General features: G+C 33.3%; 1 protein-coding gene across 1 annotated transcript; it reads left to right on the forward strand.

Moving 5' to 3' along the window:
• The first annotated feature begins 3,064 nt into the window (after nt 1-3,064).
• On the forward strand, nt 3,065-10,372 carry LOC111991766 (ABSCISIC ACID-INSENSITIVE 5-like protein 2). The gene is made up of 4 exons (XM_024023570.2): nt 3,065-3,367; nt 4,437-5,377; nt 6,115-6,186; nt 10,064-10,372. The coding sequence occupies exons 2-4, from the start codon at nt 4,568-4,570 to the stop codon at nt 10,142-10,144; spliced, it is 963 nt and encodes a 320-aa protein (XP_023879338.1). The 5' UTR covers nt 3,065-3,367; nt 4,437-4,567; the 3' UTR covers nt 10,145-10,372.
• Nucleotides 10,373-11,873: the final 1,501 nt, after the last annotated feature.

An 11,873-nucleotide genomic window follows, 5' to 3' on the forward strand; every position in this document is an offset into this window, starting at 1 on the left:
CTTTTTTCATCCCTAATTTTGCCCCTAAACTATTGGAAAAAAACTATTTAAAAAGAAAGTGCAATGATTTCAATAGTTTAGAGATTAAAAAAGAAAAAAAGTTTTTAAAGATTAAAGACAAAAAATGATTTCATGCAAACTTTAGGGCCAAAAACAAGATTTTATGATAAGATACTTATTAATCTTAGCTCATCTTCACATTTTGTAAGTATAAAACTCATAAATATTTTTTTTTAAATTATAAAGTGATATAATATAGAATGTTATAAGCTTATATAACATCCCATGTTAAAAAATAAATAGTATTACATATTTTGAAAATCTAACTGTTAAACTGCATGTTTTTAACACTCTTAATATACGTCAAATTTTGTGTTAATCGGATATTATTTACTATATGATTTATAAGCTCATATTTTATGTATAATTTTAACTTAAAAAATATGCAATTTAAATAATTTATTGATGACATAGCTATTGATGTTTAATTTTCTAGAAATTTTGTAAGTATGGAGGATATAAAAAGAAGATGTAATCCAATGATGAATTTATCAAAATTCAACTCTAATAAAAAGATATTGAGTAAGGTTGTAGATTTAGACTATAACCAATTTCGTAACTAAATTTTGTCATATATATATATATATATATATACATATGATAATAGTAGCCGTATTTATGGTAGCATACTATATGGCATGCTAGAGCAAGAATTGGAACAATAATTTTGTTGAATTTTGCCAACTGGATTGAATGCAGGCTGATATAACTCCAAATGGCCACACATAATAGTAATACTATCAGCTAAAAAGGACAAAGAGTAAAAGCCATGTAACATGACATCACAGCTTGCTCATCAGTTATAACACTTTTCATGTATTCAAAATCAGAACATGACACCAGGGTTTATAAAAGCATATAATATAGTAACTGCCAAATACAGCATTTCACAGGGCTACATCATGGAAAGGCAGTTGTTGAACAGATGCTAGCGGAGATAGAATGTTTGAAGAATGTCTAAAAATTGTAAGTTTGAGGAAAGTTCTATCTATGACTATGAAGCTCTCAAAGGTTTTATGGCTGTAGGTCCTTAGAGAAGGGTGAAAAGGTTTCAAGGAAAGTTGCGTTGTTAGCGTCAGTGATATAATAGCCAAAGACCTAAATAGGTCTATATACTTATGGAACAAGTAAACTACTTCTAGGATTGGTTTAAAAAGTTAATTTAGGGTTCTCTAGTATGAATTTATTGAAGTCACCATATACAAGTTTAATACGGCTTTCTACTCTTACTTTTAATTTTCTTTTTTCTTCCTCAATCTCGACAACATTAACATGGAATTAGAGCCAACTAGAGCCACAACAATGAATCCATTTAACGTGACATTTGCTTACCTTGGCTACCACAACAAGCAACAAAAAGCAACCCATCACCGTTGGCCCACAACTATCTCTAAAACCTTCCTTGGGGTTAGTTTGTTTAGCAATTATATGCACCTATAATAAGTTTGGGCTTTTTGGGTAATGATATCTCTCATAGATGGGTTGCAAAGCTCTGTAAGAAAAATTCGGATAGTTAAGAATCTTTAGAAAAACAGAGAGGGGGGGTGGAATTATTGTAGATAGTCTAGTGGCTAAAGTTTTGTAGTCATTTAGCCTTATTCTCTATTTAGGGTGCAATAGGTAATATCTCAAACTGTGAAGGAGGTATTCACAGGTTAGAGAGGGAAACTTGGTAGATAAGAGATTGGAGTGATCTATGGACAGTCCTTTTTGTTTTATGTGGACTCTCAAGAGTAAGAGGAATAACCCAACTTTTAATTACGTAGAGCTCAATAGAAATTTTCTTAAAACCATCATACCACAACCTTTATTTGACTATTTGTGTGTGCCTTGGGTCGCGTCCAATGTGATATACTTTTTTTATTTTATTGATTTTTAAAACTCAATTGTATACTGTACGTTTTTAGACCCCATCAAACACAACAGATTAACCTAATTAATTAGTCAAGTTGGTTACTTAGTCCAATTTCAGATCTAGGTTAACACAAACACGTCATATTATTGTAAAGTGCGGAAAATAAAGAATACAACAATATGATAACCCAGGAAATCAAACCGGAAAAAACCTGAAGATGATTTAACCTAGCGATCCTCAAGGTAAAACTGAATCCACTATAAAAAAAAATTGAAGTTTACACATTTCAAGATTAAGATTTTTTTTTTTTTTTCGATTTAATAGCTTACAGACAAATTTAAAATAATGCAATAGATTGTACCTCTTTAAATTTGTAAATCTAATCTAGATCATGAAATAGATAGGATCTTTATTGATATCAACGAAACAAAAAGTAGTAAAAAAGAAAAAAGAAAAAAAAGAAAGAGAACATTCTATCCTCTCTAATAAACCATAGAATCCTCAATTTTGAATAGTGCATTAGCCAACCTACCGATGAAAAATTTTAAGGTTTGAGATTTACTCATAGCAATAAAGCTAAATAGCTATATAACTATTTTAATTTCATCAAAATACAAAAATGGCTCTATAGCATGAAGATATAACTAAAAATTTTAGTTTCAGAGCTACAGTATACAGCTATTTTAAGCTACGTACTGTAGCTTCAAGCTAATTTTTATTTATTTATTACACTTCTCTCTCATCTCATTAAACAAACATTTCCTATTTTTTGTGGATATTTTTATTATTATTTTAATAAGTTACTCGTATTATTTTAATTAAATAACTAAAAATATAACTTCATTGTTATGAAGTGTAAAAATATAAAATAAATAAAATGACTTTTATAGAAACTAAATAATTATATTTTTCGCTTTACTAATGTAGACGCTAAGGCTTGCAAAATTCAAATGCCAAAGAAAAGACATATTTATCGTCGAACGTGCCATTATAAGTAGACCAAACAAGTTGGAGAGCTCATAATTAAGACATGAGGCCACCCACATGATAACATTGCTTTTTATTTTTATTTTTATTTTTTATATTCATATCGGACACAAACACAATAAACAAGAGTAAAATGCTCCAATTAACTTTGTTTCTCTCAAGAACTATAAATAAAACTTGGGCATTTTTTTTTCGTTTCTCTCTCGTACACTAAAACATACGCGGATACACCCACCTGGGATTGTCCCTCTCTGCAAGCGAAGACATTGTACAAACTACAAACACATACCATATTGTACACATGTTGATGCTGGTGATGATTTCCACTTCAAAAGTGTGAATACAAAATTCTCAGACCCCAAAAGCACAATTTTTATAACACGAGGAAAAAACAACGGCTCCCTTTTCTGTTTCTCAATCCCCTTCTTAGTAACAACACAGAAAAAAGAAAAAGATTCAGATCAAGTAAGTTACACTCTGATTTTCTTCCTTTTCATTTCCTTAACCCCACACTCTTTGTCTCACTGTTTTACATTTGGGTACACATGGGCAGTTTCTGATCTTTGCTTTGCTTTGCTTCTTTCTTTAGTTAATTAAAAAAAAAAAAAAGAAGGGATTTTTGAGAAGGAAAAAAAAAAAAAATTTTGGGCTTCATTGAGAACAGTGATTCTCTTGCATGCAGACCCTTTTTATTGTTTTCTTAGTTGTTCTCATTTTTATTACATTTTGGGATTCTGGTGATGTAATGCTATGATCTTGTTTTGTATAATTTGTTTTTTTGGTCCTATTGTGACAAAAAAAGGTAATTTTTTTGTTTTCTATGTTTCATTCAGTTATTTTAGGATGTTCTGGTAAAATTGGCTTCTTGGTTTGTTTAATTCAAAGCATGTAAAGTTGGGAATTTTAATGGGTGTATTCTGTGGTTTAGTTTGGGGAGGAGTTTTGAGAAGTGGGTTTTGGGTTTCATAGGATTTTGGTTATGGGAGTCTATAGCCGAATATTTGTGCCATTTCCTGGTGCATGCAAGAGATTGGTCACATTTTGTTCTCAAAACGAGTGTTGTTTTTTTTTTTATCAGCGTGAATATTGGTAAAGGGACTTATTGTCTGTGGTTCATGGTTTCTGGGGTGAGTTTGAAGATAGCTTTTAGGGATGATCTTCTTATTTTAAAAGGGCTACTCTCTAATTTCTCAAAAGATTTTAAACAGTAAATTGATGGGCATTTTTCAGACTTTTCTTTTGTCATATATTCGGGGTTTTAGGGGTTATCTGGTAAATTGGGATTATAGCTCTGCTCTATGCGTGCCTACATGTTCTTTTGCATGAATATATTAAAGATTTATACTCATAAAAAAGAAAAAGAAATTGATTGAAGATTTCTGACCCTCATTCACTTTTTTCTTTTCTATTAAATATATGCATGTTGTGTGTGTTTTGTATATGGTATCCTTATTTGAAAGTATTTTAGATTAATTGAGCTGCCAAAGTGTTTGTGAATTGCTGGGAGGTCTGAATTTTCAATTGGGATTTTCAGGTTTCTTATGACTTGAATGTAATTGAAGATCAGTTCAGCAGGTTTTAGGTTAAAATTTTAGAGTTTTATGGCTGTTGCTTTAGAAAATTGATTTCGGGATTGGAATGAATAAATGAATTGAGGTTTGATTAATGGGGGTTGAGACAATGGGGTCTCAAGGTGGTGGTGATAGTAGTGTCAAGCAGTTGCAATTCCAGCCATTGGCACGGCAAAATTCAATGTACAGTCTTACACTTGATGAGGTTCAAAATCAGTTAGGTGACTTGGGGAAGCCACTTAGCAGCATGAACCTTGATGAGCTTCTAAAAAATGTATGGACTGCTGAGGCTAACCAGTCCACAGGTTTGGACATTGAGGACACAGCACAGGCCAATCAAACTGCCCTGCAGCGTCAGGCTAGCCTGTCATTAACAAGTGCACTGAGCAAGAAGACGGTTGATGAGGTTTGGAGAGATATTCAGCAAAGCAAAAATAATCAAGAAAAGAAGTCTCGGGAACGGCAGCCTACTTTAGGAGAGATGACTTTGGAGGATTTCTTGGTGAAAGCAGGAGTTGTGGCTCAAACATCTGCGGATAAAAAAGGTGCTGGTCCTGTTGGAATTGATCAGAATATAGTGCCACAGTTTTCACAGCAAGGTCAGTGGATGCAGTATCCACAACCACAATATCAGCATCCTCAACAAAGTATGATGGGGGTTTATATGCCAGGCCAGCCTATATCACAGCCACTGCATATGGGGGCTGGTGCTGTGATGGATGTTCCATATCCCGACAATCAGATGGCATTAACTTCACCTTTGATGGGTGCATTGTCAGACACACAGATGCCTGGGAGGAAAAGAGGCGCCCCAGAGGACATGATTGAGAAGACTGTTGAGAGAAGGCAGAAGAGGATGATCAAGAACCGTGAATCTGCTGCCCGCTCACGAGCGAGGAAGCAGGTTGGATATCAACATTTTTGATTTTTTCAAATCCATTACTATTGTTTATCTTCCACTTCCTTTTTTTTTTTTTTCCTCCCTGCAGCGTCAGGCTAGCCTGTCATTAACAAGTGCACTGAGCAAGAAGACGGTTGATGAGGTTTGGAGAGATATTCAGCAAAGCAAAAATAATCAAGAAAAGAAGTCTCGGGAACGGCAGCCTACTTTAGGAGAGATGACTTTGGAGGATTTCTTGGTGAAAGCAGGAGTTGTGGCTCAAACATCTGCGGATAAAAAAGGTGCTGGTCCTGTTGGAATTGATCAGAATATAGTGCCACAGTTTTCACAGCAAGGTCAGTGGATGCAGTATCCACAACCACAATATCAGCATCCTCAACAAAGTATGATGGGGGTTTATATGCCAGGCCAGCCTATATCACAGCCACTGCATATGGGGGCTGGTGCTGTGATGGATGTTCCATATCCCGACAATCAGATGGCATTAACTTCACCTTTGATGGGTGCATTGTCAGACACACAGATGCCTGGGAGGAAAAGAGGCGCCCCAGAGGACATGATTGAGAAGACTGTTGAGAGAAGGCAGAAGAGGATGATCAAGAACCGTGAATCTGCTGCCCGCTCACGAGCGAGGAAGCAGGTTGGATATCAACATTTTTGATTTTTTCAAATCCATTACTATTGTTTATCTTCCACTTCCTTTTTTTTTTTTCCCAATGACTGAAAGATCATTATAACAGGCTTACACGAATGAACTAGAGAACAAAGTTTCACGTCTGGAAGAAGAAAATGAAAGGCTTCGGAAACGGAAGGTTAGGTTCTTCATTTAAGATATTGACATATTTGTGTGTTTTGCCTTATTTTACTTTTTTAATGCCTTATTGTTTTAAAAACATAATGGTAGTATGATTTCTTTCTATTTGTGATTTAAGAAAATTAGAAGTCTTAGTTAGAATGGATATAGGGCATTGGTTATGGGTATGTTCTGATGCAGTTTTCTCAATATGACAATTTCAAAAAAGTAATAGACACGACATTGGAGACATATGCTGATAGACAAGAATAAAACTTATATATAGTCAATTTTCATATGCTATAGTTATTCAGTAGTAGCTTATTCATTCAAGCTATTCTTTAATTTATAAGTTATTAATTTTTTTTTTTCAAAAAACTCTTCATGTGTTTCTCTTTATGATTATTACACTATTCTATTAGAAAAAGGTCATATAGCATGAAGAGCACACAAGGAGTGTTAGATATGTTACAAAGAGTTGAAAGTTCCTATTTTCAAACTTTGCTAAATTGATGAAGTATGGCATGCATACCAGGAAGCATCGTATTTCATATGGATTTGTTTGCTAAATAGTCAAAGACCATCTTACTGGCATTTCCCATATTAATTTATTGTCTTTGAAGATGAGAAACTCTGTGCATTATGTTTTTGCACAAGGCTTAGTTTACTGTTAAATTAGTGGATAAATTTATGGGGAAGATGAAAAAGAAAAACGAGAATTTTATATATCTATTAACTGTCTATTTCTCTTGTTTGACCAGGAAAGAAACTAGGAGTGGGGAAAAAACTGGAATTTATTTCAAAAAAAATTTCCCATGATTATTATTATTATTATTATTTTGGGTGTTGGGGAGAGGGGCAGTAATTAGGAGAAAGGCCTTTTTTCTGATCTTCTCTATCTCCCGACTCCCTCTTTCAAAATTCAATTGCCAATCAATCTTCCTAAGTCTTTTTCTTCCCTTTATTTTATTTTATTTTTTTTCATTTCACTTCTAACTTTCATTTTTTTCATTCTATTTTTTTCAAGCAAAACAACATTTTTCTTAGTTTTAATTCTAAACCTGTTAGTGTCTATTTGGCATTGACTTATAAGCCATCTTTTTTGTTTTTTAGCTTTTATGTACAGCTTTTTAAAGCCTCATTTTTTCTTACTTTTTCTGTCTTTTTTAAAGTACAAGTATACAGTGCACTTCAGCATTTCTTTCAGCAAAAAGCTAAATAAGCTATTCCCAAATGTACACTTAGATTTTTTATTTTTATTTATTTATTTATTTTTTATATTTTTTTATATTGCACTAATCAGTATGGTGATGCAAATTTGTGATCGTTTAGATTCTCATGGATACACTAGGTTTTGTAGACATCTCAGCTGTTGGCTTGTGATTTACTTGACATGAATCCATGGTAGATAATACTTTGTATTCAATTTTTGAAGGATTAACCTTGATTTCGATATCAGAAAGTAGTTATTAATAATCTGTCACATGATATTATTATTATTATTATTATTTTGGGTGTTGGGGAGAGGGGCAGTAATTAGGAGAAAGGCCTTTTTTCTGATCTTCTCTATCTCCCGACTCCCTCTTTCAAAATTCAATTGCCAATCAATCTTCCTAAGTCTTTTTCTTCCCTTTATTTTATTTTATTTTTTTTTCATTTCACTTCTAACTTTCATTTTTTTCATTCTATTTTTTTCAAGCAAAACAACATTTTTCTTAGTTTTAATTCTAAACCTGTTAGTGTCTATTTGGCATTGACTTATAAGCCATCTTTTTTGTTTTTTAGCTTTTATGTACAGCTTTTTAAAGCCTCATTTTTTCTTACTTTTTCTGTCTTTTTTAAAGTACAAGTATGCAGTGCACTTTAGCATTTTTTTGAGCAAAAAGCTAAATAAGCTATTCCCAAATGTACACTTAGATTTTTTTATTTTTATTTATTTATTTATTTATTTTTTATATTTTTTTATATTGCACTAATCAGTATGGTGATGCAAATTTGTGATCGTTTAGATTCTCATGGATACACTAGGTTTTGTAGTCGTCTCAGCTGTTGGCTTGTGATTTACTTGACATGAATCCATGGTAGATAATACTTTGTATTCAATTTTTGAAGGATTAACCTTGATTTCGATATCAGAAAGTAGTTATTAATAATCTGTCACATGAATAGATTTTAATTTACAAGCATGTTCATCTTGGGATGTCTATTTCTATAGGGTGGTTTTATGGCCTTGTTGAATAGAGTTTTATTTCCTATCTAAAGAGGGAGAAAGTACGGTTCCCACAGCTGTTTGGGGACACCATGAGAGGGGCGCTCTATGAGACTATATCATAAGATGATTTTTCCTAAAGAGGGGGTGTGAGAATAAAGAAGTTGGGCCTTAGTGTGATGACAAGTGCCTTCCACTAAAATAGACAAGTTGCAGGTTCAAGTTGGGGAATATAGTATCTCCAAAAAAGGAAAAAAATCTTGGGGGCAAGATTATCTACTATAACCTCTCCTAGACGATGCAAAACTAGGAGCTTTGTGCACTGGGTGTAACCATTTTAGGGGTGAGACCAAACTTGTGTTGCGTATAAGTTGAAACTAATGTCAACATATTACAACCAACTGATATGGTGGAACCATTAATTGAAATTATGCTAGGAAATATAATTACTCTAGTAAGTGTTTCAAATATGGATTAGCAAACACTAGATGTCCTATATTGTTCAGAAGTAGAGGAAAATATTCTCATATAGAACTATCAACTGTGTCCACTCCAGGATTTTGGACCTAAGGGACTAATTTTTTATATGCTAGTAAAGAAGAGACATCTGCATGTTTTGCAGTCACTCTATAGTTGTGTGGTGTGGTTGCCTCTTTTCTTTTGGTAAGCATGTTGTATGTTGTGTGATTACATAACCCTGTATTTGGACTTATCACGTTGCATTCATAAATTTAATTATATTTATTAATCTTAAATGGAAACCCATTTAAAATTATGCAACACCGGATATGGACTCACAATATCAGCTTTTCAGAGTATCAGTTACTTCATCCTTTATGATTTTGCGAAGAGTTGCATTTCATTCATATATCAAAATTTGAATTTGTCAATCCAATCAGGTCTCTCTGTCTAAAGGAAATTGACCAACATGCCAACTATCAATGAGAGCTGTTTTGATTCATATAGGTTGGTCATTAAACCAAACCAGTTTAGTTCTTTAATATATTAATCAAATTTGACTAGTATTTTGACCTAAGTCAAAGTCTGTAAGAAAGTAAGCGCAGCAGGGGAGAAAGTTTTGTCAATAAAAAGATAGTGATGACTTCTTTCGTATAAACAATATTAGTACTTATTTTTCTCTGGTTGGTTACTGGTTACTTTTAATTGGGCGGGAGTGGTCAAACAGGATTCGTATGGGGTACATACCTATAAGTATGATTGAAAATCATTTGCGGCCTTGACGTTCTTCTTCCCTTCATATTTTGTTCCATTTAGTTATTTCTTGCTGGGGCTCCTTTATCGTGTTATACTTTCGTCTTTCTTGCTTAAGGCATTTCATTAGCAGAGAGCAGACAGGATCCCTGGTTTGTTACTAGTTAAGCAAACTTCATCATTTTGACGATGATGATAACAATGATAAAAATACTGATGACCAATTGATAACGTGGTCATTTTTAGAACCTGGATTCAACATGGCAACACATTGCCATGGTTGACAGTGGTCATATTTATAATGTAGTATGGGTTGGTATGCTAATCTTGTTTGTCATGAAGCATGAATGTATCTTGGTACTGTAATATAAGAGGTAAAGCTTTTAGTACTTGTTTACTTATCCTAAAATCCTTTCTTCTTTCAACCAATTTGATTAAGGTCATGTTGTATTTAACTTTGGTCCTTGTCTTGCAGGAGCTGGAGCAAATGTTGCCAATTGCGCCCCCTCCAGAGCCGAGGTATCAGCTTCGTAGAACAACGTCAGCCCCATTCTGACATGTATTTCTGTATGTGGAAGCTCTGTAGATATGAACATATGGGGAAGCTCCTTTTTAGTTTGTTTATTTAGGTGGATGTAAGCAAAGCTGTCTCTTGATATGTCTCTCTCGCTGAATGAGCTGTCTGTTGCAATGCAGTCCATGGTTTGCTTCAGTCTACAATGTGATGTTTTTGTATCTATTTCTCTGTGAAATTATTTGTGTTATAATTTTAATTTTTGTCAAACTGTTGTACTCTTTCACTAATGAGTTTCTACAGATGTTTATGCTCAGTGCTATGACATAGTTTCATCTCAACCGTGGTAAAATATGCTAATTAAAGTATTATACATGTATACTCGTTACAATATCAAACAAAAATATTTTGAAAAAATATATTTTGTAATTACAAGTATAAAACACGTATTCAAAATGCTCATATTACATTTATAAATAACAATATTTCAATTTAACAAAACTTGTATTCTCGAATTCCAGTATTATGACTGTTTATTGTGTCATGTCATTATATATGATCTATAATTATCAAAATCTATTATGTAATAATTTACCTTTAAAAAATCTAATATCTATTAATTCCATGTTTTATTATTTATATTATAATATTATATATGGTCTTAAATATTATAAAACTATATATATGTTTTTAAATTTTTTAAAAAGCAAACTATTGTGTCAATTTTTTGTTATTTCAACAAAGAGCAGCCCAAACACACGGACCAATTCCATGTGTATTCTTTCTAAAGGGAAATTATGAGATTTTGTGGATTGGAGGGTAAAAGATGATTTTGTTTAAAAAATTTTAAATGGTTTTATTGAACAAAATTGACCCCCAAGTCCATACATGCCTCCGTCCATGCTCTAACAAGTCTAGGGGGTGCGTTTCCTTTAAGGAACTAACCAGATGGGGCCAAACGAACCAAGTTGCTCAAATGACATAAAACTAGAAGATAATAGCTTTTTATGAAATCCCACTGCTCTAGGCCGGTGTTTTGTGAGGATCTTGGCAGTACCTCTAAACTGTTGCAAAAGCCAAAGAAGCTCTTGTGCTTCAAGGGACATCACATATCTCACAATAACACTCTTTTAAACTCGTCATTTGTTCATATACACAGTTTTTGTCCAATACATTCAACAGATATTAAATGAATTTTCTATGTATTTGCAAGCATAAACAAAAAGGCCTCTTTCTCCCTCACTTCACTGCTCCAAAATTAAACCAACTTCGTGATTAGAAAATATATATCATCTTACTTGGTTGTAAATCCCCTTTTCCTTATCTTTTGCAAGTTTGCTGACTCAAGTGTGATTCTGAGGCGCAGTATTAGCTTTCTTCACTCTTTGTGTTGAATGTTGATGCAAGTAGCGAGCTCGACTTTCCTAACTTAAACCTGGGTCTAAAAGTCAAGCCAATCAAAGCTCAATGTGCCAAGGTGGCAAAACCGGCCCTGACAACGCCTATCTACCTAATTGAAGATTTTTAAAAACGTTTTTCAAACCATAGCTTCATCTCTAACCATACTAGGCAAAAGGGCAGAATTGCCCTCTTACAAGTTCATTTCCTATAGAGAGTAGGTCAAATGAAATTGGATACATGAATTTCTCATAATCTAAATTTGCAAGTTGTGCTTTTCGCTATAAAATTATTTTCTAGTAAGAGGGGTTCCCTAAAAAACTGGAGTGAAACGTCATTACCAGTGAACAATGTTTAGTAGCTCACTGCAAGT

Source organism: Quercus suber, unplaced genomic scaffold (assembly GCF_002906115.3).
Source record: "Quercus suber isolate HL8 unplaced genomic scaffold, Cork oak 2.0 scaffold_5, whole genome shotgun sequence".
Lineage (NCBI taxonomy): Eukaryota > Viridiplantae > Streptophyta > Magnoliopsida > Fagales > Fagaceae > Quercus > Quercus suber.

Bases quoted from the DNA above. Each gene is read 5' to 3' on its own strand.
- LOC111991766 (XM_024023570.2), top strand. From the start codon at position 4,568: ATGGGGGTTGAGACAATGGGGTCTCAAGGTGGTGGTGATAGTAGTGTC. The intron at 5,378-6,114 runs GTTGGATATCAA...TCATTATAACAG, and splicing joins GCTCACGAGCGAGGAAGCAG to GCTTACACGAATGAACTAGA. The intron at 6,187-10,063 runs GTTAGGTTCTTC...CTTGTCTTGCAG, and splicing joins AAAGGCTTCGGAAACGGAAG to GAGCTGGAGCAAATGTTGCC.